The sequence below is a fragment of the Prionailurus viverrinus genome, chromosome E3 (assembly GCF_022837055.1).
Source record: "Prionailurus viverrinus isolate Anna chromosome E3, UM_Priviv_1.0, whole genome shotgun sequence".
NCBI classification, from domain to species: Eukaryota; Metazoa; Chordata; class Mammalia; order Carnivora; family Felidae; genus Prionailurus; species Prionailurus viverrinus.
The window spans coordinates 41,731,536-41,759,208 of NC_062576.1; the positions used below are offsets into that span (position 1 = coordinate 41,731,536).

General features: G+C 52.9%; 1 protein-coding gene across 2 annotated transcripts in view; it reads left to right on the forward strand.

The window, feature by feature from the left end:
- AXIN1 (axin 1) overlaps nt 1–27,673 on the forward strand; it is a 64,118-nt gene that overhangs the window by 13,923 nt on the left and 22,522 nt on the right. For both annotated transcript variants that reach the window (XM_047837686.1, XM_047837687.1), the window contains exon 3: nt 25,600–25,740. In XM_047837686.1, the coding sequence (XP_047693642.1) occupies nt 25,600–25,740 (141 nt within the window). The remainder of the gene's footprint in view (nt 1–25,599; nt 25,741–27,673) is intronic.

The window sequence follows — 27,673 nt, forward strand, 5'->3', positions numbered from 1 at the left end:
GTTGGACCATCTGGAACAAGCCTTTAAATTCTAAATCTTTCTCCTATTTTCCATTTCTTTTTGTTGTGTTTTCTGATCTATTAAATTTTTCTGCCCTTGTTTTTTGAATGCACACTCTGAAAAAAACAAAAACAAAACATTTGTCTTTGTTGTTGTGTTCATGGGTCAACATCTGTTAAAAATCTTTCTGGAGATGTCAGTTATAACTTCTTAATTATTGTTTTGCCCAGCTTTCTGGGTAAGGTAGTCTCTGTGTCCTCTGAGTTCCTTTCTTATGGGTCTGCTGTGGTTCCTGTGTTCCTTGCTGGAAGTTCTACCCAAGTGGTGATCCTTGGCTGTTCCTTCGTGTTTCACAGTGAGGCACTACAGATGCTGGTTGAAAGCTGTGTGCGAGGCGGCCTTTTGGAGCAGTGTGCTCAGAGTGTTCACGCCACCTGTGGACTTTGTTGTGGTCTTTTCTCTGGGTCATTTGCTTCTCCTTGACAGGGATGCTTCATGTCTCCTTTTTGTGGGGGCTGTCTGTTGGATTCTGGCGCTAAGTAGGTACAGGAGTTTGGGGTTTCCCAGGTGAGAATACAGACTTTCGCCTAGTCTCTCAGTTTTCGGTCCTGAGCCCCCTAATGTCTTCCCTGTACCTGATTTCCCCAGATCAGGAGCCTTTTGCCTTCATTTTTTTAATTTATTTATTTTTAATTTTTTTTTCAACGTTTCTTATTTATTTTTGGGACAGAGAGAGACAGAGCATGAACGGGGGAGGGGCAGAGAGAGAGGGAGACACAGAAACGGAAACAGGCTCCAGGCTCCCAGCCATCAGCCCAGAGCCTGACGCGGGGCTCGAAATCACGGACCGCGAGATCGTGACCTGGCTGAAGTCGGACGCTTAACCGACTGCGCCACCCAGGCGCCCCTCATTTTTTTTTTAATTTTTTTTTTTTTTAACGTTTATTTATTTTTGAGACAGAGACAGAGCATGAACAGGGGAGGGTCAGAGAAAGGGAGACACAGAATCTGAAACAGGCTCCAGGCTCTGAGCTGTCAGCACAGAGCCCGACGCGGGTCTCGAACTCACAGACCGCGAGATCATGACCCGAGCCGAAGTCGGCCGCTCAACCGACTGAGCCACCCAGGTGCCCCTCATCTTCATTTTTACAGAGACTGTTTGTCCAGCGTCCTCCAGGAGTGTGTGATGGAGGGCTGTGTCTTCATGCTGTGTCTTCATGCCGGTCCTCACACCGGGCCCTCCAGGTCTAACTAGCCCTTCACTGGTGCTCAACAACCTGTATTTAGCATTATGCCCTCTACCCAGCCCTCGGTAGGGAGGTACGGTTGGTTATTGCCAAGAAGTCCTGCACATGTGTGGGGGAAGCCTGCTCCTTGTTTCTGTAGAGCTGGGCCTTATTTGCACAGGTAAGAGAACTCTGAGAAGAAATCCATGAAGGATATGTGAACCTGCTGTTTGGGGGAGGTCTGATGTAATTACCTTGAAATATGTAATGTGGAGGTGGCAGCATCGTGAAAGGATTCTTTCTTTTTTAATACAAATTCATTCAGGACACCTTTAATAATCTGAGATCACTCAGTGGGTAAAAGTTGTATGTGGACGTGGATCTTCTCGGGGGAACGTTTATCCCGGGTGTGAGGCTTGTCTGTACTGAATGTAGCTGGAGGGGTTGGTGTCTGGGGGGGATGTGGGTACCGTTTCTCCCTCTGGTGTGACTGGGTTTCTTACTGCACCTTCTTGAGGACCCTTGGTTCATCTCAGGACAATCGATCCCTGTTCTGGTGGACTATGATACGATCGTGGTGTTTGGAGAACAAGAGGAGAGTATAAACACCGTGGGGCACGCATGTCCGAGAAAAGCTGCGTGTGAGCAGATGGGAACAGATGTTTCTACTGTGTGGCCTGATGCGCTGCCCCTCTGAAAGGAGAGTTGACAGAAATACAGACACGTTCATTCGTTGAGTGCCCTCTGTGTCAGATACTCTTCTAGAAGCCAGAGTTTCACCAGCGAAGAGAGCAGACAAAAATCCCTCCGCCCGCGGAGCTTACAGTTTCTTTTAACAGGGAGCAGTAAAAGATGAATGAAACATAGAATATTCCAGATGGTGACAAGTACTGTGGTGAGGTATAAGAGGGGAAAGGGCAGTAAGGGGCAGAGGAAGCGTTGTGATTTTAACAAAGTGTTGCCAGAGAGGGTCCCATTTGAGAGGATGACTTCCGAGCAAGACCTCAAGAAAGTGAGAGCACAAACCATGTACCTGGAGGAGGAAGAAGAGGGGAAGCAAGCGGGGCAGCATGGCCGGAGCAGAGCACTCAAAGGGAGAGCCGTGGGGAGGTGAGCCCAGAGAGGTGATGGGACATTCTGATGGGGTTAGAAAAGCCACTGCAGCTTCTGCTTTGGCCTCTCTCTCAGGTCGTCAGTGTATTGATGGTATCTAGAGCTGTGAGCATTGTTGACATCCCCAGGAGTCAAGTGACACTCCACGGCTGAGGCTTTGGGGATGGATAGGAAGCAAGAAGGAGATGAGGTAGGAAGAAACCAGTTGAGGGTGGTGCCTTGGAAGCCAGATGGAAGGATGGAATGATTAGCTATCAAATGCTGCCGGTAGGTGAAGTGAGATGGGGACTGATAGTCATGAGGTTTAACAATGTGGAGATTATTGGGTGATTCTGGCTGGTGGGGGTGGGCGTGGTGGTGATGGTGAGAGTGGTGGTGGGGGTGGGGGTGATGGTGATGGTGAGAGGGGGGGTGGGGTGGGGAGGGGTGGGGGTGGTGGTGGGAGATGGGGGGTGGGGGGGTGGCGGTGGTGGTGGTGGGAGATGGGGGGGTGGGGGTGATGGTGATGGTGAGAGTGGGGGTGGGGTGGGGAGGGGTGGGGGTGATGGTGAGAGTGGTGGGGGTGGTGGGGGGAGTTGGGGTGGGGGTGATGGTGGGGGTGGGGTGGGGAGGGGTGGGTGGGGGGTGATGATGGTAGTGATGGTGGGGGTGGGGGTGATGGTGGTGGGAAATGGTAAAGGTATATTGAAACAACTTTCAAGTTTAACTTTCAACAACTCAAAGCCCTTTGAGAAGGGACTGTACCTTTGCCTTATTTCTGTCTCTTGGCTTAAAATAGTGGTTTGCAGGTCTGCTGTTGATAGATATGTGTTGAGTTGAAATGATTGTAGCCATTAGAAATCATTTGCGGGACTTGCAGGATTTGATAGCCCTATGCACTTGAGCCATTGCTGTCACATTGTCTTTTGGGTTCCTATCTTTTATTAAGGAAGCTGCTACCCAAATTGTGGTTTGTAGTCACGGCCAGCCACAACCTCTGCATTGGTTTTACCTTTTGGACCTTTCACTTTTGATAAAGAAGTCAACATGTTTTTAAAAAATAGGTAAACTCAGAAATTCTGTCTGATTTACTAAGTGTACAGAAACAAGCCGTGGCTTGTATGTACCACTGCTAGTGAGTGTTGAGGCTGAATTGATGGGCTAAAATCTCCCATCATGAATGTGAATGTCTGTTTCTGATTTTGTTAGTTTTTTTTTTTTTTTTAAGTATAATTAACACACAGTGTTTTATTAGTTTCGGGTGTACTGTTGCTGTTAGGTTTTGCTTTACGTGTTTTGAACCCGTAGTTTGCATGCATACAAATTTAGAGTCATTATATTTTCCTTGTGGACTGGTCTTTTTATTATTATGAAATTTCTCTCTTTATGTCTGACAAAGCTTCTTGTTTTAAAATCTACTTTGATATTGCTAATGCTACCCCAAATTTTCTTTTGTTAATATATGCATGACTGTGTTTCTAATCTTTTACTTTTAATTTTTCTATATTCTTGTATATAAGTTGTTTCTTTTATAAGCTGGATATGGTTTTGTATATGGATATTCCTTTTTTAAATGTTTTATTTACTTTTGAGAGAGACAGACAGATAGAGTATGAGCAGGGAAGGGGCAGAGAGAGAGAGAGGGAGACACAGAATCTGAAGCAGGCTCCAGGACCGGAGCTGTCAGCACAGAGCCCAACACGGGGCGCGAACCCACGAACCACGAGATCATGACCTGAGCCAAAGTTGGACACTCAACCGGCGGAGCCACCCAGGCGCCCCAAGATTGTGTTTTTTATTACTATTATTATATTTATTTTTTATTTATTTATTTTTAAAAATGTATTTATTTTGAGAGCATGTGCACGTACAAGCAGGGGAGGGGCAGAGAGAAGGAGAGACGGAATCCCAAGCAGGTTCTGCACCATCAGTGCAGAACCCTACACGGGGCTTGAACTCATGAACTGTCAGATCATGACCTGAGCCGAGATCAAGAGTCGGACGCTGAACTGACTGTGCCACCCAGGTGCCCTAGAGCTTATTTTTGATGAACCCTCGTGTTAGATGTTTCTGTGTGATTTTGAACTAGGTAGGAGTCAGAAGAGAAGAGTCTGAAAAGATGAGCGGGTGCTGATAGGTGTGCCTGTTTCTCTGGATGTGACTTGAAATGGCCTCTGGGCAGGGAGGCTGTTCAGCCTTGCAGTGACTATCTTTCTCGTCCTGAGAGCTGTCTTCAGTGGCATTTCTTCTGCAGACTGTGTCATAGCCTGCTGTGGTCAGGTACGCGAGCAGGCACTGAAGTCTATGCCCCACAGTTTGTAAAATGCAAATATATTTCGAAAGATGGAACCCTCCTCTTCCCCAGTCTCACCCTCATCACTCTTGGCCTACCTGCCCTGCAAGGATTGACTGCGTGGAGGTAAATAATGTGAGTAATTTATTGGGTGTCCTTCCACAATGTCTTTACGCATGTTCGTATTAACATAAACATATTACATTTTTTTTTCAACGTTTTTTATTTATTTTTGGGACAGAGAGAGACAGAGCATGAACGGGGGAGGGGCAGAGAGAGAGGGAGACACAGAATCGGAAACAGGCTCCAGGCTCTGAGCCATCAGCCCAGAGCCCGACGCGGGGCTTGAACCCACGGACCGCGAGATCATGACCTGGCTGAAGTCGGACGCCTAACCGACTGCGCCACCCAGGCGCCCCAAACATATTACATTTTTAATACTTAATACACTTTATTTAAAAATTTTTAATGTTTATTTTTGAGAGAGAGTGAGCGTGAGCAAGAGAGGGCCAGAAAGAGGGAGACAGAGGATCCGAAGCAGGCTCCGTGCAGTGAGCGCAGAGCCTGATGTGGGGCTTGAACTCAAGAGCCATGAGATCATGACTTAAACCAAAATCAAGAGTCGACCACTTCACCAACTGAGCTACCCAGACTCCCCAATACCTAATACACTTTAAAGTAGAGATTTTCTCGGGGAGCCTGGGTGGCTCAGTCGGTTAAGCGGCCGACTTCAGCTCAGGTCATGATCTTGCGGTTCGTGAGTTCGAGCCTCGCGTCAGGCTCTGTGCTGTCAGCTCAGAGTCTGGAGCCTGCTTCGGATTCTGTGTCTCCCTCTCTCTCTCTGTCCCTCCCCTACTTGCGCTCTGTCTCTCAAAAATGAATAAACGTCAAAAAAAAAATTTAAAGTAAGGGCGGTTGGGTGGCTCAGTCGGCTAAGCTTCAGCTCAGGTCATGATTTCATGGTCCGTGATTTTGAGCCCTGCGTCGGGCTCTTTGTTGACAGCTCGAAGCCTGGAGCCTGCTTCAGATTCTTTGTCTCCCTCTCTCTCTGCCCTTCCCCCACTCTCTGTCTCTTTATCTCTCTGTCAAAAATAAATAAACATTAAAAAACATTGAGATTTTCATATGAGAAATCGATATGACCTGGGGTGCCTGCATGGCTCAGCCAGTTAAGCATCCAACCTCGGCTCAGGTGACAATCTCATAGCGGGTTCGAGCCCCATGTTGGGGTCTCTGCTGCCCGTACAAAGCCCGCTTTGAATCCTTTGTTCCTCTCTCTCTCTGTGCCTCCTATGCCTCTCTGAAAAATAAACAAACATTAAGAAAAAACAAAAAAAGAAATGGATATGGCCGAAAATAATCAGATCGTTCACAGAGAGTATGGTATGTATCGAGTACACACTCTGGATCTATTGAATATGTGTTCATTTTTCAGTTACAAAGATGACTGTACTAATTACTGCAAATGTTTCTAGGATTTTCTTTGTGTTTTGAATTACGTAGCTTTTATGCACCTAGTTTTTGCCCCATTCCCCATGTGACAAAGGGGATTGGATGGATCAGTGGCCAGGTTCGCTATAGGGGAAGAGGACGGACACAGCTGGCCGGCCTAAATGAGGAGCGTGCCCAGGGGCTTGGCATGTGTAGGCTTGCCCAGCAAACACAGGCGAGGGAGGTTCAGCCCCACATGTCCTGTGTGTATCGGGCGTGTGTGCACGCCACCACGCGAAGATGCAGGGCTCGGCTTTTGGTTCTCCGCAGCAGGCTACGTGTCATTGATCGCCTTGCCGGGGGCGCAGGAGACAGAGGCCCACAGCTACACCTGTGATGGAGTCCTCCCCATCCTTACCTGGAGCACTCGTCTGTGGAGCCCGGCATTGCGGCCCTGTCCCACCTTCCAGGCGGCCTCTGCAGTTCACGGGTGTGGAAGTGGCAGCGTCGAGTCGGGCCTTATCAGCCCTGGCGCTCTCTTCTGAGCCAGAGATCGGTGTGGGGTGAGGCCAGCAGCACGGATGCCTCGATGGAGATCCCGATGACGGAGGGGGCTCGCACCTTGGTCCTTTGAAACTTCATTCGGTTTGGAATGTGAAGTTTTGTGGGGCTGCGTGGGGCTGCGCCGGGGGTACTTTAAAGACAACCCCATTTGCGTGGTGAACAAAGACTGGCAAATGAAAGCAGCCCAGGCCGTGCTCTCACATGCTCAGTTATCACTATACGTTCTCTTTACATACGGAAACATGGGATGGATCCTTTGTGGTTCGGCTTTTGCACAGGTGGTCATGCTAAGTTCATCTGGGTAAAGTAAAACCCCTCGAAAAAGAAAAACCTTTTGAAACATTGTGAAAGAAAACGCATAAGCAGAGAAATCAAATAGCTCAGGCTACCCAGAGGTTCTCTGTTTCTCCTCCAGGTTTTCAGTCTTTGCACGGAGGCTGCTTCTCTGTGCTCAGGCAAGGAAAGACCAGTGTCCTGCAGGTGTGGGGACTGTCAGGCGACCTGTGAGCTCGGAGAAGGTCTTGAGGGTTACCCGATGACGTGAAGAAGTAAAGAGGGCAACCCGAGGCTGGGAGTCCTTAGTGGTTACTAAGTCACTTCAAGGGAACAGAATTTGCGACTAGACTCCTAAGTGCTTTTTAAAGGTGATTTTCAATAAGCCTTGTTTTTCTAAAGCCACTGTTCCGGGCTTGTAGCTCCAGCGCTGAGAACCGGGCTGCTGAGCAGTTTTGTGGGATCGTAGGATTGCAACATAAGCCTCCGCGCCTCGTTTCGGGTTATTGACTGGTTGGACCTGTGCTAAGGAGATTATCAGTCCCGATGCGTGATCTGCCATTTTGACGGCAGTAAGGACCCAGGTCCAGAGTGTCCTGTAGTTCTCTAGCTCATGTTTGAAAGACCTTAGGGGGGTAGGTACAGATAGTATCACAGTAGATTACTCTAAATGACCTGCAATTAATTGGGAGTTGCTATTGCTAAATGTTTGTTGCTACTGAGTTTGTGAAGTGTGATTGGCACTTCTTCTTGGCAACTGGTAAATTCGCTGGAGCTCTGGTTTGAGGGCTCAAGGCTGGAGTAAGGGGTTGGGGTCTCCGGGAGAAGGCACTACCAGGCAGGCTGACCTGCCTCAGTGCACCGTTGCACTGAGAAAGATTGATTTAAAACTACAATGGGAGATTCTGTAAAATGTTTTTTCTCCACTTTTGAAACACTACTACCTCAGCGTTCTCTTCCTCAGATCCACGAGAATCTAAAATCAGTTGTGAAACATTTATGTAAGTCTAGGCCCTGAAGAGAATTGCACTGACCTGTAACACACTGGCAGCGAGCAGGGTAAAGCTGATTTATGCTGAGCAGAGAGGATCAGGGTCTCCGGTTTTGTTAACTCATCATGCGGGAGCTCTCACTGGGAAGTTCCATCAGTGATTTCTGTGTCCTGTTTCACAGTTGTCAAAGCATTCTTCGTGTGTGTTGTTCTACGCATTTCAATAACTGTTCTGCAGAGATAATATATTGAGACACGTCGTTGTCAAAATTATATAAGAGATACATTTGGTGAGGCGCCCGAGTGGCTCAGACTCTTGACATTACTGGTTCAGGTCGTGATTCATGGCCCTAGGCGCGTGGAGCCTGCTTAGTATCCTTCCTCCCTCCCTCCCTCTCTCTCACTCTGTCTCTCCCCTCCCCCCCCCCCCCCCACTGTCTCTGAAAGAAAGAAAAAGAGTAAAAAGAAATACATTTAGGGCAGGAAAACTAGAAAATACAGATGAGCAAATGAGCAATGATGTAATATCCCACTGCTCAGAGATGGCACTGTTCTGTCTAGATCCCTGTAGATCTTGGCACATACATAATCTTTGTTTTCCCCCAGGAAGATGGGACCCTAATCCACGTTACCCACAATGTGTGTCTCCAGCAGTCATTGTGAAGAGCTGGTTTCAACAGCACAACTACACGTAAGATGGGAGCAGAGAGGAAGTGATGCCTTGGGGGGGCGGGGGAGGGCTGCCCTGCCTGCCCCCTCCTCTGTGAATCTGTGTGTGAATCTGTCTTTCCAGCTGGGAGTCTTGCTGTGCCTTTCCAGCTCATGAGCACTTGGGCTCCCGTGAGCATGATTCTTCTGACTTTAGAGCCTTGAGTCTGGTTTGTTCAGCGTTCGTATTGACTCTCCTAATAAGTAAGTTAGGTGGAATCGTGGGTTCTAACTGCAGCCTGCGGGCTTTACCATCTAGTCCTTCTGTCTCTGGATGCGAGGGGCACGGTGCGAGGGCAGCATGGTTGTGGTCTCTCCTGACGGCTTTCTGCTTCATATTCTAGCCCCCAGCAGATGCGTTATGAGTACTATTCCTTAGGACACTTGGAACCTTTATTCTTTAAATTTTTTTTAAATATATTTAAAAAAAAATTTTTTTTTTTTAATGTTTATTTATTTTGCGGACAGAGAGAGACAGAGCATGAATGGGGGAGGGGCAGAGAGAGAGGAAGACACAGAATCGGAAGCAGTCTCCAGGCTCTGAGCCATCAGCCCAGAGCCCGACGCGGGGCTCGAACTCACGGTCTGTGAGATCATGACCTGAGCTGAAGTCGGACGCTTAACCGACTGAGCCACCCAGGCGCCCCTAAATATATTTTTAATGTTTTATTTATTTTTGAGAGAGGGAGTGTGAGCCAGGGGAGGGGGAGGGAAGGGGACAGAGGATCCGAAGCGGGCATTGATAGCGAGCGAGCCTGAGGTGGGTCTCGAACCCAGGAGCGGTGAGATTGTGACCTGAGCTGAAGTCGGACGCTTAACTGAGCCACCCAGGTGCCCCGACTCTCGGAACCTTTGTAAAGAATTGAGTGGCCATTGTCGTTGTACTTGGCAGGGGATGAATGGCAACCTGATCAAGGTCAGACAAGTGGTGGAGAGGTGGGATTTGGCCCCGGGGACCATTCTAGAGTCAGGGTTCTCTTGTGTCCACGCCTGGCAGTGGGGGGCAAGTGGAGAGGTCACCCAGCGGCCACCAGTGTGCCTGTGCCACAGAACGCACGTCCCCTGTCTCACTGTTTGATTCTGACCAAAAGGGCCTTTTATATGTTACGTAGTCCAGAGTTCGTGCACAGTGTTGGGCGGGGCGCACCGCTGTATAATAAAAATAAATAGAATGCCTGCAGGAATGTGAGAGCAGGGGCCACCTCATGCACAGGTAGCAAAGTGAGTGATCAGGAAGCTCTTACCTGGTCCTGCCAGGTGACTCAGTTAGCTGTCATCTCCTCCCACCCTGTTCCCTCTGAGCTCTGTCAGGGGCAGTGCATGTGCTTGATGGTCTGTGAGTGGCCCCTCACTGTACCTGCTCCTGCCCCCAGTGGTGCCCCAGGTGCCTGACACTAAAGCTCGAAATGGGCGTGTCAGTTGGGGAGTGTAGGAGCCAGCACAGGGTGCCGTTAACCTTGGCTCATGGTTTGTGTAGAGACCGAATTCCTGATTGTTTGATTTCTGCACAGAGCATGTAAGATAGAGATTTTTATAGCTGACATTGGCCTGATTTCTGTCATTTTTATTTCTTTCCTTTCTTTCTCTCTCTCTCTCTTTTTTTTTTTTTTTTTTTTTTTTAAAGAGAGAGAGAGAGAGAGCAAGCACAAGCAGGGGAGGGGGGAGAGAGAGAGGGAAGGAGGCTCTTAAGCAGGCTCCATGCTCAGCATGGAGTCTGACATGGGACTTGATCCCATGAACCATGAGATCGTGACCTGATCTGAACTCAAGAGCCAGAAACTTAACCGATTGAGCCACCCAGGAGTCCCTCTGTCATTTTTAATATAAACGTTTTGATGTTTGGATGCAAAGATCAGTTATTTGTTTTGTGAGTGAGTGTGGGCCCTGTGCCCTGAAATGGTGTCTGCGGCTGCAGAAACACAGAAATGTGTCATTTCTGGGGGCCGGTGCGCTGCAGTTTGTGAAGACTTTGATTTGAAATGAGGAAACGTCCGTCCTAAACCTTCTCGCTCCTTTGTCTTGGTCATTTCTTTGTGGTGTTGAAGTCTCTGTAGCGTGAGAAGACAGAGCTGTTACCGCTTTGTTAGGAGGCCGGCCCTCCTTTCTTCTTCCTGAGGGCTGACCCTGTGCGTGCCAGGCGGGCGCTGGGCAGAAGCTGGGCCAGGGGCCCAGCCACGTCACTCTGGGTTTGGGTGATGGTCTTCTCACTCGGTGGGTGGCTCCTTCAGGGCAGCGGAACAGAGTCTGCTGGTGGCCTCCTGCTCAGATGCGGTTCTAGACTCGCACTCCCTCCCCTCGGTAAACTGAGGCCTTGGGGAGGGTGCTGCTCTTTGGCAGAAGGAACCTCTGTCACTGCGGGAACAGCTAGGGTGGCCCTTGCCAGGCGGGTGTAGAAACAAGCCATGGGGCCTCTGTGCCACGCAGTGTCACCCACAGAGGGTGTCACCCACACAGTGTCACGCAGTGCCACGCAGTGTCACCCACAGACTACCGATGGGAGCAGAGCCTGCACAGATCTCAGAACAGATGTGCCCAGTAGTGACAGAGGAGTTCCAGAGGGGCACAGATGTGCCCACTGGTGACGGCGGGGGTGGAGGGACTGAACAGAGGCGCTCCAGAGGGGCACAAGGAAACTTCAGGGTGATAGGTGCCTTTATGATCTTGGTTGTGCTGATGGTTTCATGGGTGTGGACACGTCACAGAAGCCATTACGTTCTGTGCTTTAATTACGTGCAGTGGATTGTGTGGCACACTTCGTATGGCTGTTACGTGCTTTCACGTAAGGGAACGAGGCTTTCACACCCGGGGGGACAGCAGTACCCGAAGGTGGAAGGGCTTGGGCAGAGCCCACCCATTTGCTTCCGCAGGACTGTGACAGGCGTGGGCTCCTGTGCGCAGCCGCTGTCACTGGGGTCTTGGTGAGGACCAGGCTCCACGGAGGGGCCGGGGACACGGGAGGCTGCTTGTGGCCTCTGGCAGGAGGTTGCTCGGTAGCGTGCCCCTGCTGTCCTCGCCTGCCCTGACTGTGGGCTGCTGACTCCGAGGGTGCAGATTGGTGTCTGCCCTGGCAGGGTCAGGGCTCAGCCAGGTCGTCCCTCCCCTTGGTTCTGCAGAGGTGAAGTGAGTAACACTGACGCGTTGCTTTGTTTCTGGTGTAAATTATTATTTGTCTTCTCACAATAGCTATCAGGTGAATTGATGTATCTCATAACCTAATGTGTGGTTTGTGGTTCTGTGACCTCACAGTGTAAACTTGTGTTGACGTCGTTTCCAGTTGTTTGTATTAAGCTGCCGTGGACAAGTCCATCTGGGAGCTGCTGGTCATGACCCAGCCACGGTCACGTGGTCCCTGCAGGTCCACCAGAGGACCTTCTGCTGAGTAGCGCTTTGTGCCTGTGTCTCCTTCCGGTGATGGCTTGTTTCCTTAGCTGCTTTCCAGCCTCCCCCTGGTGCGTGTGTCCACACCGCCACCCTCTTCCCCAGGAGGCTCAGGGAGGCTCACCCGGGAAGTACCCTCGATGGAACCAGCATCCTTGGGGCCGTGGCTGTGTGTGTGTGCACCGAGCCAGGATATGACCAAGAAGTACCCGCTGGGACAGGCCAAATGGGTGAAGGCGAGTAGGGGATCCAGGCTTGCAGTTATGGGATGAACGTGTCACCGGGTTCAAAGGCACAGTGCATGGTGAAGATGGTGGCTACTCTCGTAATGAGCACAGCGTATCGTGTAGACGTGTGGAGTCACAGTGTCGTGCGTGTGAAGTTACTATAGCGTGGTGTGTCAACTATGTTTAAATAGAAAAAAAGGTTTAATATGTGGATATATATGTATATTTTTTAAGCTTATTTATTTATTTGGACAGAGAGAGCGAGTGGTGGAGGGTCAGAGAGAGGAGAGAGAGAATCTCAGGCAGGGTCCCCACCGTTAGCGCAGAGCCTGATATAGTGCTTGTACCACGAACCGTGGGATCGTGACCTGAACCGAAATCAAGAGTCGGACGCTCAGCTGACTGAGCCACCCGGGTGCCCCTAAAGAAAACAGATTTAAACACCAAAAGACACCACACCACCACCTCTGACACTTGCCTGAAAGTCTCCACCCTGTGGAGGCTGCTGGTTAGTACAGAGGGCGCTGGGCGTTGTGGGTTCGGCCCCCCACGGGTTGGCCGTCCACTCGGGCTCTTTGCTCCACAGTGTTGATGGAGTTAGGGCAGTTTATGCCTGTTCCCCCTTGTCCTCAAGGTGATGAAGGCCGTTATGCCTTCTGGGGTACGGGACAACACACGCCAAAGCCCTTGGCTTGCCCTTCTGGAAGCCAGCAGTGGTGGCGTCCATGGTTTCCTGTCTGCCCCGTGACTGTTCACTGCCCATCTGCTGCCAGAGCCCTTTCCCTGGACCCCAGGGGTGGGGGGATTGTGAGGCAGGGGACGTGGCTGAGGCCCGTCTGTGAACTGAGGTCGAGTGCGGGCTCTAGGCTTGGGCAGGAACTGGTCTGAGGCCAGTGCTCAGGAAGAAGCAGGCTGTGGGCTCATCAGCTTTCTCCAGACCCACTCACCTGCCTTCTGTGCCAAACCCCTTTCTGCCTGTGTTGTTTGAAGGCGGGTTTTCCATGTCTTGCGGACAGTGGGGTTCTGACCACGGCGCCTGTCCTTGCCACGGCTCTCTGGGTGCCAGAACGCTGACATGTCACAGCCGGCAATTCTGTGATCGCATCCCTCTGACCTGACAGGTCCCAGGGTCCCCTGGGACGGAGACGTCTGGGGATGGGCGATGAGGCTGCCGAGGGGCTCACAGGCCTTGGGAAGGGGCCGGCTTGGGGGGCACACATGGGCCGACTGCGGCCTGCTGCCGCCAGCCCCCCGGCACCCCTAGCCCCGTGGCAGAGCTCAGGTCGCGGGCTCGGGTCGCGGTGACAGGCCGAGGCCTGCGAAAGAGCTCAGGCAGAAGCCGCAAGAGAGGCGTGAGGGGCCGGGGCTGCCTCCACAGGTGCTCATCGGAAAGGGGGCGTCTCCCGTGGACATGGGCGCGTGGTCTTCCCAGAGGCCCGTGTTCACCGTCTGGTCTGGGCGCCCGCGTGTCCTGGGAACTGCCGTGGTGGCCGCAGCTCATCCCTGACCTGTCTTCCAGTGCTCGCTCACAGGTGAGCGTTCTAGGAAAGTTGACTGTTAACTCCAGAGCCCAGGTTTCAGAATAGCAGCAGGGGAAGGCAACCTGCCTCCAGAATGGCTGGGAGTGCTTTAGGGAAACAGTGACACTCTGTCCTGGGCACATGGTCTGCTGTTTCTCCGCAGCGCTGTCCGCCCACTGAAGTGGCATGGCAGGCAGCAGCTTCTTGCTGAGGATGGGGGGGGGGGGGAGCCTTGGGGACAGGAGGCAGAGAGGGGGAGGGGGAGGGGCAGGGTAAGGTCTGGACACTGCTGGTAGCGATACCCAGGGAGCAGACTTCCCCCTGGCTACTGAGAGGCCCCCCTCACACCCAGGGGCAGTGGGCTGGCCATTTATTTTTTGGCTTTTTGCTGTTAAGTTTTTTTGCCATTAATTTTTATATCCTTAAATGAACTTAACAGTATTCTCTTCAAGTATTTGATGAGAAAGGCCTGATTTCCAGGCATGCGGTTTTAAAGGCTGAAAACCTCTTGAATTTATGGGTGTGTGTTTAAGGGCTATTGTGGAATGGCTTGAAGCTTGACCTATTTCTCAATTTCTATTTTATTTTTATTCGCTTTTTTAAAAAAATTATTTATTTTTGAGAGAGAGAGAGAGAAAACAAGTGAGGGATGGACAGAGAGAGAAGGAGACACAGAATCCGGAGCAGGCTCCAGGCTTTGATCTGTCAACACAGAGCCTGACGTGGGGCTCCAACTCACGAGTGGTGAGATCATGACCTGAACTGAAGTCGGACCCTTAACTGACTGAGCCACACAGATGCCCTTCACTTACTTTCTAAGTTAAGCTCTGGGCCCAACATGGGACTTGAAATCACAACCCCAAGATCAAGAGCCACACGTTCCACTGACTGAGCTCCCTGGTGTGTTCTTACTTTGCCGGAATCATTTTAGGCATTTGTTCATTTGTGCTGAACTTTCATTAGAATTAGCTGATGGGGGCGTTTGGCTGGCTTAGTGGAGCAGCGACTCTTGAAGTTGGGGTCATGAGTTTGAGCCCCACGTTGGGCCTTGAACTTACTTTTGATAGATGCTAGATGCTAGATGTTAGATAGATTAATAGATAAAGCAAGCTTAAAACCAGAGGATGTGGCCTGTGAGTCCCCTTAACTGAGCGCACACACCTCTGCAGCTCACTGACAGCAGGTGGACAACAGTTTGCCAAGTATTTTTCAGGGTGGAGACTGTTCTCATGAATTCTTTTTTTTTTTTTTTTAATTTTTTTTCAACGTTTTTTATTTCTTTTTGGGACAGAGAGAGACAGAGCATGAACGGGGGAGGGACAGAGAGAGAGGGAGACACAGAATCGGAAACAGGCTCCAGGCTCTGAGCCATCAGCCCAGAGCCTGACGCGGGGCTCGAACTCACGGACCGTGAGATCGTGACCTGGCTGAAGTCGGACGCTTAACTGACTGTGCCACCCAGGCGCCCCGTCTCATGAATTCTTTTTTTTTTTTTTTTTAATTTTTTTTTTTCAACGTTTATTTATTTTTGGGACAGAGAGAGACAGAGCATGAACGGGGGAAGGGCAGAGAGAGAGGGAGACACAGAATCAGAAACAGGCTCCAGGCTCTGAGCCATCAGCCCAGAGCCCAACGCGGGGCTCGAACTCACGGACCGCGAGATCGTGACCTGGCTGAAGTCGGACGCTTAACCGACTGCGCCACCCAGGCGCCCCATGAATTCTTAATAGAAGGTCACCGGGGAAGCTGAGAGTGTTTGGGACCAGCGAGTGATGCTGAGAGAGGGCAGAGGGAGCTTGGAGCAGGGACAGAGTGTCCGCACATGCCAGCAGCATCTGCCTGCTCGTGGGGCTCACGGCCATGGTGAGCATCCCGCGTCGCGGCCATGGTGAGCGTCCCGCGTCGCGGCCCCGAAGGCCGTCCCCGCGCAGCGTGCTGGCGTGGGAATGAGCCCCGTCAGGCTCTCTCGGCGGGTCACGTCCTCACCCTTTAGTCAGGGATGCTCCAGGCGGGAGGCGGCTCAGGTCACCCCGGAGCGGGTGAACAGGGTGTCAAGACGTTGTCCCAGGTCGGCGGCCGAAGGAGCCGTCTGCGCCCGGGCTGCCCGTGTCGTCTGTGAGCCACCTGAGTGCAGGCACAGACGGCGAGTCCTTGGATGCTGGCCGTTCCAGTGTGGTGGCCTCACCGAGGTCAGCGAGTGGCCTCGACTCCAGGCCTCACCGAGGGGCACAGCCAGGCAGCGCTCTGGGTCAGGGCTTGACCCTCACGCGAGGACAGGGGAGACGCACACGGCGGGGGGGGGGGGGGGGGGGCGCGGGGGGGGCAAGCTCTGTCAGAGCGAGGCAGACAAGCTGACACCAGGCCTCCTCCTTGGCCCTTCCTGCCTGTCAGAAGGCTTTTCCATTCAATAAAGAGACGACTGTTTTCAAGTGTGAGTACTTTCCCTGACTCCATTCTCCACCTGCCCGCTGTTGGCTGCCGGGTCTCCGGCCTCTCACGCCTTCCAGGCCAGGCCACCCCACCTCACTCTGTCCCCTGCTCTCACTTCCATATAAGAAGCCACATCTCCAAACTCTTTGGTGAGGCCCATTGCGCTCAGAATAAAAAGTGAAGCCCCCAGTGTGGTCCCTGGTGGGAGGGCCTGGCCTGGGCTTTGCCTTCTAACTTTCTGACCCCCCCACCCCACCCCACCCCCCGCTTCCTGCGTTTCTTCAGTGTCTCACGGGCCTTGGCACCTGAGGTATTTAACTTCCCTTAGTCTCAGTTCCTCGTCTCTGGAATGGGGATGATAAACGTACCTGTTTATGTAGGGAGTACATCTTCTTACGTTCTTAACCTTTCTTATTTTTGACCGTACACTTGTGTTACGAAGGAAAGCTCTGGGGCAGAAGCAGTGCGCCAGAGCCTGCCACCTTCTCCTCTTTCCACTTGTTCCATTATTACTGTTCCTTCCCAGAACTTCTGTCACTGTTCAGTTTTCCGCAGAATTTTTAGAAACACAGAAACAAACAAAAACCCCCGAAAACAAAGAGCACAGAAACAGAAACCAAATCCCCACTTCTCTCCGGGCGTTTTCCCAGGAGCACTCTGGCCTGAGGGGGTGAGGCCCCAACTTGCTCCCACCACCCGTGTGTGTGGGCCTGTGAGGCCTGCGTGTGTTTTGTCTCTGGTTTGCAGGTGAGGAAACCAGGCCCGGCCACAGGACTAGCAGAGGGTGAGCGGGGAAGGTCCTGCTGCAAATGGAGAGGGCAGAGCCAGCGCTGTCTGGGCCCCAGCTCCAGGCTGTAGCTGCCCTCACGCGCGCGGCTGTGTGTGAGCAGGCCACGCAGGGGAGGAAGCCGGCGTTGGCCGCTGTTCACACAATGATGACGTCTTCTGGCTTTCCTTACACCTTGCGGAGTATGAGGGAAGACACCCGAGAGAAGGTGTGCGTGGCCCCTGCTTCCCGCCCGCACAACCGCAGGACTTCGTGCTTCCAGCCGGGGCCAGGTCTCCTGACCTCCCTTCTGTTGAAACGGCTACAGCAGTTGAGGGCATGCGCGTGGCCGGGCTCTGCACCCCCAGGGGCGACAGGGCTGAGCAAGGTGTGCAAGGGCCAGGGGAGACAGGCTGGCCGTGAAGCGGTCACTGTGGAGGTGAGCCTTGGGTTCATACTGTTCCGTCTACTTGTCTACAAGGTCGACATTTCCTAGGATAAAAAATGTGTTCGGGGCGTCTGGGTGGCTCGGTCAGTTAGGCGTCTGTCTCGATACTGGCTCAGGTCGTGATCCCGAGGTCGTGGGTCCGAGCCCAGAATCAGGTTGCGTGCTGACAGCACAGAGCCTGCTTGGGATCCTCTGTCTCCCTGTCTCTCTGCCCCTACCCTTCACTCTTTTTCTCAAAATGAATAAACATTAAAAAAAAAAATGTGTTGTAGGGGCGCCTGGTTGGCTCAGTTGGTTGGGTGACCCACTTCAGCTCAGGTCATGACCTCGTGGTCGGTGAGTTCGAGCCCCGTGTCGGGCTCTGTGCTGACGGCTCGGAGCCTGGAGCCTGCTTCGGATTCTCTGTCTCCCCATCCTGCGCTCTGTCTGTCTCTCCCTCTCAAAAGTAAATAAACGTTAAAAAAAAACAATGTGTTCCTGAACTGATCAGACTAAACATATAGAGGAAAATCCAACAAGCAAAGTATCAGGGAGGATCTTTGACCCTGAGGTCAAATTTGGGGACATTTTGGAGTTTCCTTTGTCACCTCACAGGGCTGGGTGGCACAGACCCCAGCCTCAGACCGGGGATGCTTCTGGACTGGGCTGGGCGGCCCAGAAGCATGGACTCAAAGCCACAGTCACCCCAGGAGCACGGGCCTCAAACTGGGTGCAGGCGAGTCTGGCTTCTGGCAGAAGGCACGTTATCCTAGCCCATAGCGACTCCTGCAGAAAACTTTGTAACAAAACAGCCAGTCCGCAGCGACAGGTGAGCAGGTACGCAGAGGGTGAGCCACCGGAAGCAGAGGCCAGAGTGACCCTCGGGAAGGCTCCGGACAGGGGGTCTCAGACAGCCTGTAAAATGTAAGTGCTCTCAAGTCCAGAAGATCACAGTTTACCCGACAGGTTCTCCAGGGGACAGGAAACAGTGATGCAGCAACTTTGAAGCAGCCAATTAGATCTTGTGGGCCGGTGCCTTGTGAGGGTGGAGCAGTCCTCGCCGGCCGCCCGGCTCACCGGCCCTGGGCGCACCGTGCAGGAGCACCCGTAATGTGGCCAGTGTGCCTGAGGAGGCGCACTTTCAACGTATATAATTTTGATTGAATTTAAGTAGCACATGAAGCTAGTATCCACCACAGCGGACGATTTAAGAACTTAAGATCGACAACAGCCGTCATAAAAGTCCCATGGACAGATTCAGCAGATGAGTCACTTGGAAGAGGGTGAGCCAGAGGAAATGATCCTCAAGGTGGCAGGGAAGAAGAAGGATGGATCGGTCTTCACGTCGAGGGCGCGCAGCGACGTCGGAGAACGCCAGCCGCGGAGGAAGAAAAGACCTTCGAGGAGCAGTGGTTGGTCTCACACTTGGGAGTGAAGGATGGCCACGGCCACGAGGGTTCTGTGCACGGTGCCGGAGGATACCGCGCGCCGACTGAAAGGCCCCCAGCGGACACCTGAAGTGCTGAAGTGGTCAGCGCGGGTCAGTAAGAACTAATAAACGTATAGGTCACTACACTCATGTCTTGGGCTTAAGGATACACCCACAGGGAATTAAATTCTGTGCTGCAGCAATTGCCTGCCAGCTGGGGGCGCACAAGTCAATGCTGCCACGCTGCCTTGAGGCCCTAGGATTGCCCAGAAGGAGAAGGCCGGGGCACCAGCCCACTTCACCGTCTGCTCAGGGAGGACCTCTGCTCTGATCTCTGTGGCGGTAGAACTCCTCTACTGATTGACCTGTGCGCGCAGTCTAGAATTGCTTGAGCTGGTAGGGTGTAGGTATTCGGCAAAGGGACAGGTCTGGACACAGCAGTGGCCCTGCTAGGGGCAGGGCTTGGCCAAGCCCGGCAGGTGGCACCGAACAGAGGGCTTTCAGGTTGAGACATAGACGCCAAGCTGACCGGGGTCAGGAGGTGGGTGGCATGGTGCTTGGTACCCGCGGTTGGTACCGACGGCTTGTTTATTGTCTCTGTGCTGGCCGCTGCCGAGCACACAGCCAGTGAGCCAGCGTGGATGGGGGGTCGGAGCAGGGGCCGTAACAAGGATTAGCGTCATTTCAGATGAAGAAAATCAACAGAGGAGAGAGCCAGCCCGTGTGGCCTCCTTGACTCATTAGCTGGGAGGCCCATCTGTCACCTCAGCAGCTGACCAGAGACCTCCTGGCTCGCTAGGAAGGACCGTGTGGGGTGTGCGTGTCTGGCCCCCGACAGTCCCTGCAGACCAGTGTGGACACAGGAGGCACAGTGGGGCCAGCTGGTCACAGGAGCGTGGCGGTCTTGCCTCCCCACCTGAGCCGGCAGAGCTGTGGCCAGACAGACACCCGAGCGCTCCTCTGGAGCACCGAGCGGACTCACTGCTAAATCACTCAGGGCGTTACCTTTGTGTCTCCACGGACGGGCACGTCACGTGAAGCAGAATGCAGTGTGCACCTGCACTTCCGAGTAAAAATCACAAGCCTCTTCCTCGGGGCGTTTGAGGTCGACGGGAGCTTCCCTGTGGGGCAAGGGCGCACGTTTACGCTCCGGGCAGTCGGGCAGGGGGACAGGCCTAATCTCCATTTCACGTTTCGCCTGGGGAGAGTGCTAGTTAGGGGACATCCTTCATCACAGGATTTCTAGGAGATGAGAGGTCTCCCTACGCGGAGAAGTTAGGCCGTTCAGGGCAGACATCCTACTGAGCATAACTGGAAATGTTGAGACCTGGTTTTGTTCTTCTGTCTTTATTTATTAAAAAAAAATTTCTTTTTAACGTTTGTTTATTTTTGAGACAGAGAGAGACAGAGCATGAACAGGAGGGGCAGAGGGAGAGGGAGACACAGAATCTGAGGCAGGCTCCAGGCTCTGAGCTGTCAGCACAGAGCCTGACGCGGGGCTCGAACTCACGGACCGCGAGATCATGACCTGAGCCGAAGTCGGATGCCCAACCGACCGAGCCACCCGGGCACCCCTGTTCTTCTGTCTTTTATCTGGCTGAAGGCTTCGCAGAGCTACCCAAGCAGCAAGGCGCGCAGCCCCGTTCAGGGAGGAGGGAGCCCAGATGGGCGAGCCTGGCAGTATGGCTCTTGGGCCCCGGCAGGCCGGGGCCTGTCTAGGAGGGAGGTGCCCTGCCCTCGAGGAGGGACACACTTGCAGGACGCGAGCCCTCCCGCCTCCCCGGTCTGCAGCCTCACCCAGCATCTCTCAGTTCCTGACAGTGGATTAAGGTGGCTGGGGACCCTGGTGCCCCAGCCACATGCCCTGTCACACGTCTGTGCTCTGGAGAAGGATGTGTCATCCCTGGCTGCCGCGGTGGAAGGGTTTTCCCACACAGTGTCTGGCCCTCTGTCCAAAATAACCAGATACTGAATGAAAAATAACCATGTGCTCAGGGATATACAACAATGGGATGATAAAAAGAGAGGGAAGGGGACATCTGGGGGGCTCAGTCGGTTAGGCATCTGACTTTGGCTCACATCACGATCTCAGGGTCCCTGAGTTCGAGCCCCGCATCGGGCTCTGTGCTGACAGCTCCAAGCCAGGAGCCTGCTCTGGATTCTGGGTCTCCCTCTCTCTTTCTCTCTTTCTCTCAAAAATAAGCATTAAAAAGAAAGAAAGAAAACCACGGGAATCCAGATAACACAGTTAACAGACACCCTCTTGGTGAAAATCTCAGTGCTGGGGCAGGGAGTGCCAGAGAGTGCGGGCGCGTTCCTAGGCCGACAGGGCCGTGCCGAGTATGAGCAGAAAAGAAATGAATGGGTTGTAATCCATTGGATGAAGCCATCTGAGGTCCACACGGATGTAAATGAATGCAGATGGAGAGAACATCTTCCTTACGGTAGAACACCAGCCAGCTGTGGGTGTGCCGCCAAAGGAAGGGGTTGGAAAATCACCGGGTGGTAACAATTCGTATGTATCTCAGTATCTCCCCGCAGTTGCCTATTTGATAACAAAAGAAAAATAATGAAGTGGAAAAAATTGGCTGGCACTTGGTTTGCTACCAGTACTGGGACGAACCCACCTGGTGCTCTTGATGTGATTCAGCATCACTTCTGTGACATTCCTGCCCAAGAGTGCCCAGTGAGTGTCACCACAAGGAAATAGTGAACCGTTGTGTAGGGTAACTGCCTGGACTCTTGAGAACGTCGTGTTGGTAAGGACGAGGGCCCAGGTTAAAGGAGGCAGGAGGGAGAAAAACACTCTACGGTCCATAACCGGGCAGCGAAACACATCTGAGCTTGTCTTCTGGGTCGGCAGGCCGCGTCATGTCGGTGTTGAACCGCCTCTGCCCCTGTTCCGGGGGCACGTCTGGGCTCAGCGCAGGGAGCAAGGCCTTATGGGCGAGGGGTTGGTGTGCGCCTGGCCTGAGCGCTGGGAGTGGGAGAGGCTGCCGGCAGCCAGCCTGGGAAGGCCCCTGGCCTTCCGTGGAGTGGGCCACATTTCCCGGTGTCCCCGGGGGACGGATCTCTGGTCCAGACCCGGGGCTTGATGCCATGATCCTGGGATTGTGTTGTGATCTTTACAGGAACTACTGACCGAAGGGTTACTTTATTAGAGAGAGGAGATGGAAAATAAACAGCCAGAAGAAGGCAAGAAAGAAGCAAAAAACACGGACTAGAAGGACAGACAGCAGATAACAAGGTGGTGGACAACCCCTGTTCCCTTAGTAGTCACACCAGATGCAGCAGGACCAAATTGTTTGATTGGAAGAAAGATTGTCCAGCTGGATCTTAACAAGGCTAGCTTTCCCAGCAGACACACGAAAGTAGAATAACAAGTTAAACATGAAAAGATGGAAAACCCAAGTCCTGCAAACGGCATCCCAGGAGAAAAGGCAGCACAGAGGCAGGATGTTCCCGGTTGGGCATATGTGGACCCGTCCAGGTTTTATTCTGAGAACATCGAAAGGGACAGAGCAGTGGGCATTTTTCTGGCCGCAGCACCTGGGAGGTTGGCTACGTTTGCTGTGCCCGTGTGTGTGTGTGTGCGTGTGTGTGAGCACACGCACGCTCTCCCTGTCTCCGTTTCTGGCTGTCTTGTAGAGACATGGGCTCCCCCACATGACATTTCCTCTCGCAGGTCATTGGCCAGAACTTTCTGTGGTGTCAGCCTGCAGCGAAGGCCCAGGGCACTAACGGTCTTGATTCCAAGAGCCAGCTTTATTGTCTACAAGTTTAAAAGGGGAAAAGATAACCGATAACTCTTCCTCTCTTCTTTTTTATTATTTTAAAAAATGTATTTATATATTTCGAAAGAACGAGAGGGTGAGGGGCAGAGAGAGAGAGATCTTAAGCAGGCTCAGAGCTGTCAGTGCAGACCCCGACGTTGGGCTCAAACTCGGGAACCGCGAGATCATGACCTGAGCTAAAGTCGGACGCTCAACTGACTGAGCCCCCCAGGCACCCCTTCCTCTTCTGTTCTGTCTGGTGTGGCTCTTTCTTCTTTCTTCCCTTTGTCATCTGGACTCAGAGCTCATGTACGTAGTGGGCTTGGCTCTGTGCTGCAGGCTGTGGAACATTAAACCATGTTGTTCTTGCTTCTCACCTAAAGATGGACTTTTTTTGTTGATTTTTTTTTTTACATTTATTTATTTATTTATTTATTTATTTATTTATTTATTTATTTAAAAAAATTTTTTTTTCAACGTTTATTTATTTTTGGGACAGAGAGAGACAGAGCATGAACGGGGGAGGGGCAGAGAGAGAGGGAGACACAGAATCGGAAACAGGCTCCAGGCTCTGAGCCATCAGCCCAGAGCCTGACGCGGGGCTCGAACTCACGGACCGCGAGATCGTGACCTGGCTGAAGTCGGACGCTTAACCGACTGCGCCACCCAGGCACCCCTACATTTATTTATTTTTGAGACACAGAGACAGAGCACAACTGGGGGAGGGGCAGAGAGAGAGAGAGACACACACACACACAAAGAATCTGAAGCCGGCTCCAGACTTCGAGCTGTCAGCACAGAGCCCGACGCGGGGCTCCAAGTCACGAACTGTGAGATCATGACCCAAGCCGAAGTCAGATGCTCAACCAACTGAGCCACCCAGGCACCCCAAGATGGACTTTTTTATACATGTGGGAGGCACGCTGGGGAACTGTCTGAGGCGTAAGACACACAGTCTTGGACACATCGGAGTCGAAGGCTATGTCCTGCTGGACGGGGTTCTTGCATAGGGGGAGGGCAAAGGTGAGCAGGTGCAGGGGTGGAGCGCGTGCTCTGCGGGCTTGGGCTTCCAAGCCGGGATGCCTTTTCCTCTTTAAGTTGGAGTTTTTTTTCTCGTTTGACCAAATGAGTGTTTACAGAAAGTAACCAAAGTTTAATATTCCTTACTCGTAATGGTGAAACTGAAAAAACAGTTTAGCACTTAGCCTGTGATCTGGATTCCAGTGCTGTGGTTATTATGGTGACGATATTGGTGGTTTTATGTTTTTAAGTATAGAAGAGGAATAACAGTGTCATTTAAAAATAATGTTTTATAGTGGGACGGCTGGCTGGCTCCGTCGTTGCACTTGATCTCCAGGTCATGAGTTTGAGCCCCATGTTGGATGTAGAGCCTACTTTTTACAAAAATTGTTTAAAGTAATAAAAATGAAATTGTATGATTCTTAAAGAGTTTTGATGTGGCAGGCTCTCATCATTCTGTCTGCTTCACGGTAGGAATGATCTAGATAAGGAAATGTACACAGGCACAAGACCAGGGACAGGCATCGGTGTCTCTGTCCTCGTCCCCATCCCTTCCTATGAGCCCTTGGACGGGACATGTTGTGTACTAGGAGCCTTTGGGCCCTGCCCCTGCTCCCAGCTGGCTGGAACCCGTTAGTGGCCTCCCCAGAGGCTTTGGCGGCTGTGGGTGGGTGGGTCAGAGAAACTGCGTGGTGTTGGACGGTGACCTACTCCTTTCTGGAGACGGACGTGGAGCACGTTTCCTGAGCCAGCACAGAACTTCGGTGGCTGTGTCTCCATCCGGTGCTGTGGCCTCATTGGCCAGAATAGGAGGACCACCTGGCTGGCACTTTTCTCATTTTCGTGGCCTCAGGTGCCACCTCTCCTGAGACCGGATGCCAAGGCCCCCGGGGAGTTGGTCCCCCTTCGATCGGGCCTCTCTTCTGGCCGTGCTGCCTGGCCCTGCACGTCCTGCATGATGGGTGTTCAGGGTACCGAGGGGCCTGGTCCCCAGTCTCGTTAGGGCACCTTTTTCTGAGTCTGTGCGTGGCACGAATCGGGCCCGGTGAGGCGATGGTTGTCCACAGGGGTTCCGTCCCCGTAGAGACGGTCTCCTCTCCCTCTCTGCACTGAGGACACTGGAGTCTGAGGGCCACCGTGATGCGCCCCAGGTCCCCGCGCTTGGCGCACGCTGGGCACTGTGGGTCGTGGTGCGCTCGACAGAGTGAGGCCGGGGCTCCCGACGGGGCGGCAGTCGGGCGGGTCCTGCGAGGCCCCCATATCCCGGCAGCCATCACAGAACAGCTTCGATTTCCCTGAGCCCCTCGTCGCTACCGGAGGGCAATCTGGGAGGAGGAGGTGCCTGGCGGGGCGTGGTGGGGGGGGGGTACCTTGACAGGAGAACAGCACGGCCCCCAGAAGTCATTGCCCCCAGAAGTCATTGCGGTGTGACTGGCCCCGAGGGTGCCCGGGAGCTCGGTCCATTGAGCGTCCAACTCCACACTCGGCGGGCAGCTTGCAGCCTCCGTAGACGCACGTTTACCTTCACCCCCGGCTCCCGCCTGCGTCCCGTGAGCCTTGTCACACTCGTGCGCCAGAGTCCCGGCTGGCTCCTTGAAGGGGTCGTGGCCTCCTGTGGCCTCAGACTCTGGGGAGAAGCAGCGGGGGTAGGGGCACCGGTGTCGCTGCTGCTGGTGGTGGAGGTGCGCCCCGCTGTGCGGCAAGTAAGCCTGCCAGCAGCGTTCTTTAGAAGGCCCGAGAGCAGAATGGCACACGTCCCGTTTGTAGTGACGTGCATAAAAGCGCAAACCGAGGTGACAAGTGTGTGCGCACTTACACGTCTGCCTAAATGCACGCCAAAGATCCGGAAGATGCCCGGGGCTTAACCGATCCCTCTGGGAAGAGCAGAGGGGCCGGAGGCAGGACGGAGGCACCGGCCCCTTGTGCTGTGTTTTCTGGATTCTTTACATGCGCCGTTCATAAATCGGTATCTGCACGGATACTCGCCCGTGGATGTGGGTGATTGCGCACGTGTCCTTGGGCTGCTGCTGACCTTTGATCCCTGTTTACAGGTGCGGGTCCTGGCGGGAGCCTGCCAACCCCTACTACGTCAGCTCCGGCTACGCCCTCGCCCCGGCCACCAGTGCCAATGACAGTGAGCAGCAGAGCCTATCCAGTGATGCCGACAGCCTGTCCCTCACCGACAGCAGCGTGTGAGTCCCCCCTTCTTGGGCGAACCCCGGCAGGACCCCCGCTGCTGCACGGAGAGTCCGCGCTGCGGGACGTGTCCTTGATGGTCCCGGGGCTGCAGCTACTGCTTCTCCCCAGGCCAAGGCTGCTGGGACCTTTGAAAGAGAAGAAACTAAGGAAGCAGATTCCAGAGCTGCCCAGATTCTCATGCCGTGCTTCAGTTTTGTCTTCGGCGTTCGGTCTGGGGTTCGCTTTACAGACAGGTGGCCGAGCAGGGTGGGAGGTGGGGGTGCAGGCCTCCTGTGGCAGGGCTGCTTCCTGGGCAGGGGTGCCTCTCCGTACTTGTCACTGTTCAAAATCTACTCCCTGTCACCTACTTGGCATAGGGGATGGGAAGACAGGAGCCGGAGGGGAGTCGTTACAGCTGGTTCCGGGCCAGCCCCACTCCCTGGTCGATTCAGGGACAGCTACTGGGGCTGCAACACATCTCTGAGGCCTCAGTGACCATCAAGAACCACCTTGAGCCTTAGCGGCCCTCGGTCGTGACAGTGGACCGTATTCTCCCATCGTCCTCCCCAGGGAAGCCCTCCCTTTGTGAGAAAGTACTTATTTTCCACCACTCTTCCTTTGCTTTGGTAGGTGGCTTTTTGGGACCACCCAAAGAGTGGTGTAAAACACCCTGTTGTTATATCAGGGCATTGCCCAACCAGCCTATCAACGTCATGTGGGGTCTTGGCCACCCATGAACATCAGACGTACCCAGCTCTAAGACTGTGTGCCATTCGCCATCTGACCACCACTGATGGCAAGTCCCGGCCAGGGCCAGGGGCTGGGGGCCGAACCGCGGGCACCCTCCCCGCACAGAGGCTGCAGGGGTGTGGGCCAGGACCACCAGTGGGGCGGGGGGTGGGGTGGGGGGGTGGGCAGCAACTGTCAACCAGTTGCTGGGGGATTTCTTCCCCAGCCAGCTTGTTTCTTCACGGGAAACATTTTGGAAAATCAGGTAGGGTTAAATAAGAAAGAAAAAAAGGGTTACTAAACCCTTTTTTAAATTTGTGGTCCCACTTTCTGCACCATTTTCAAACTTGCTGCCTCCCCTTTGCCTACGCCCCTGCCTGTGGTGTGCACTCGCCGCTTCTGCAGGCTACCCTGTGTCGCCGCGCATCCAGGGCCCCTTTCTCTTTTCCTCTTTGGTGGCCACATGGTGGTGATGTCACAAGACGGGTCTGTCCCTTTGGGTTCAACTTGTGTGTGTATATTGACTATTTCATCCTTCTTTGTGTCACATCTTTTTTTTTTTTTATTTAACGTTTATTTATTATAGAGAGACAGAGAGAGACAGAAAAGAGCATGGGAGGGGCAGAGAGAGGGGGAGACACAGAATCTGAAGCCGGCTCCAGGCTCTGAACTGTCAGCACAGAGCCTGATGCGGGGCTGGAACTCACAAATCACAAGATCGTGACCTGAGCCAAAGTCGGATGCCCAACCGACTGAACCACCCAGGTGCCCCCCCCCCCTTTTTTTTAGTTTATTTTTAGAGAGAGAGAGAGAGCAAGCGGGGGGGGGGGCAGAGAGAGGGAAAAAGAGAATCCCAAGGAGGCTCAACCAACTGAGCCCCTCAGCCCTCAGCCACCCCCTTTGCATCACATCTTTAAGATAAAATGTTGACGTGTTTTTAGCAGTTTCTTACTTGAAATGACTGTGCTTTTAGCTGTGCCCACTGTGACCCCCACTCGCACCTGACGGCTCGGGATCGTGCTCTCGTGCTGTTTGGTTTTCTCCTCCCAGAAACTGGTTACTACAATGAAGATTCGTTTGCCAGCACATTTTTCTCGTAAAGTCTATTAATTCACTGTAAGAAAAGGCCATATGTTTGCTAAAGGGAAGATCTAAAGTTTTTAAAGTATTTTTTTCCTGATATTCTGTTCATGTTGGCTTACTCTAAGACTGAGAAAC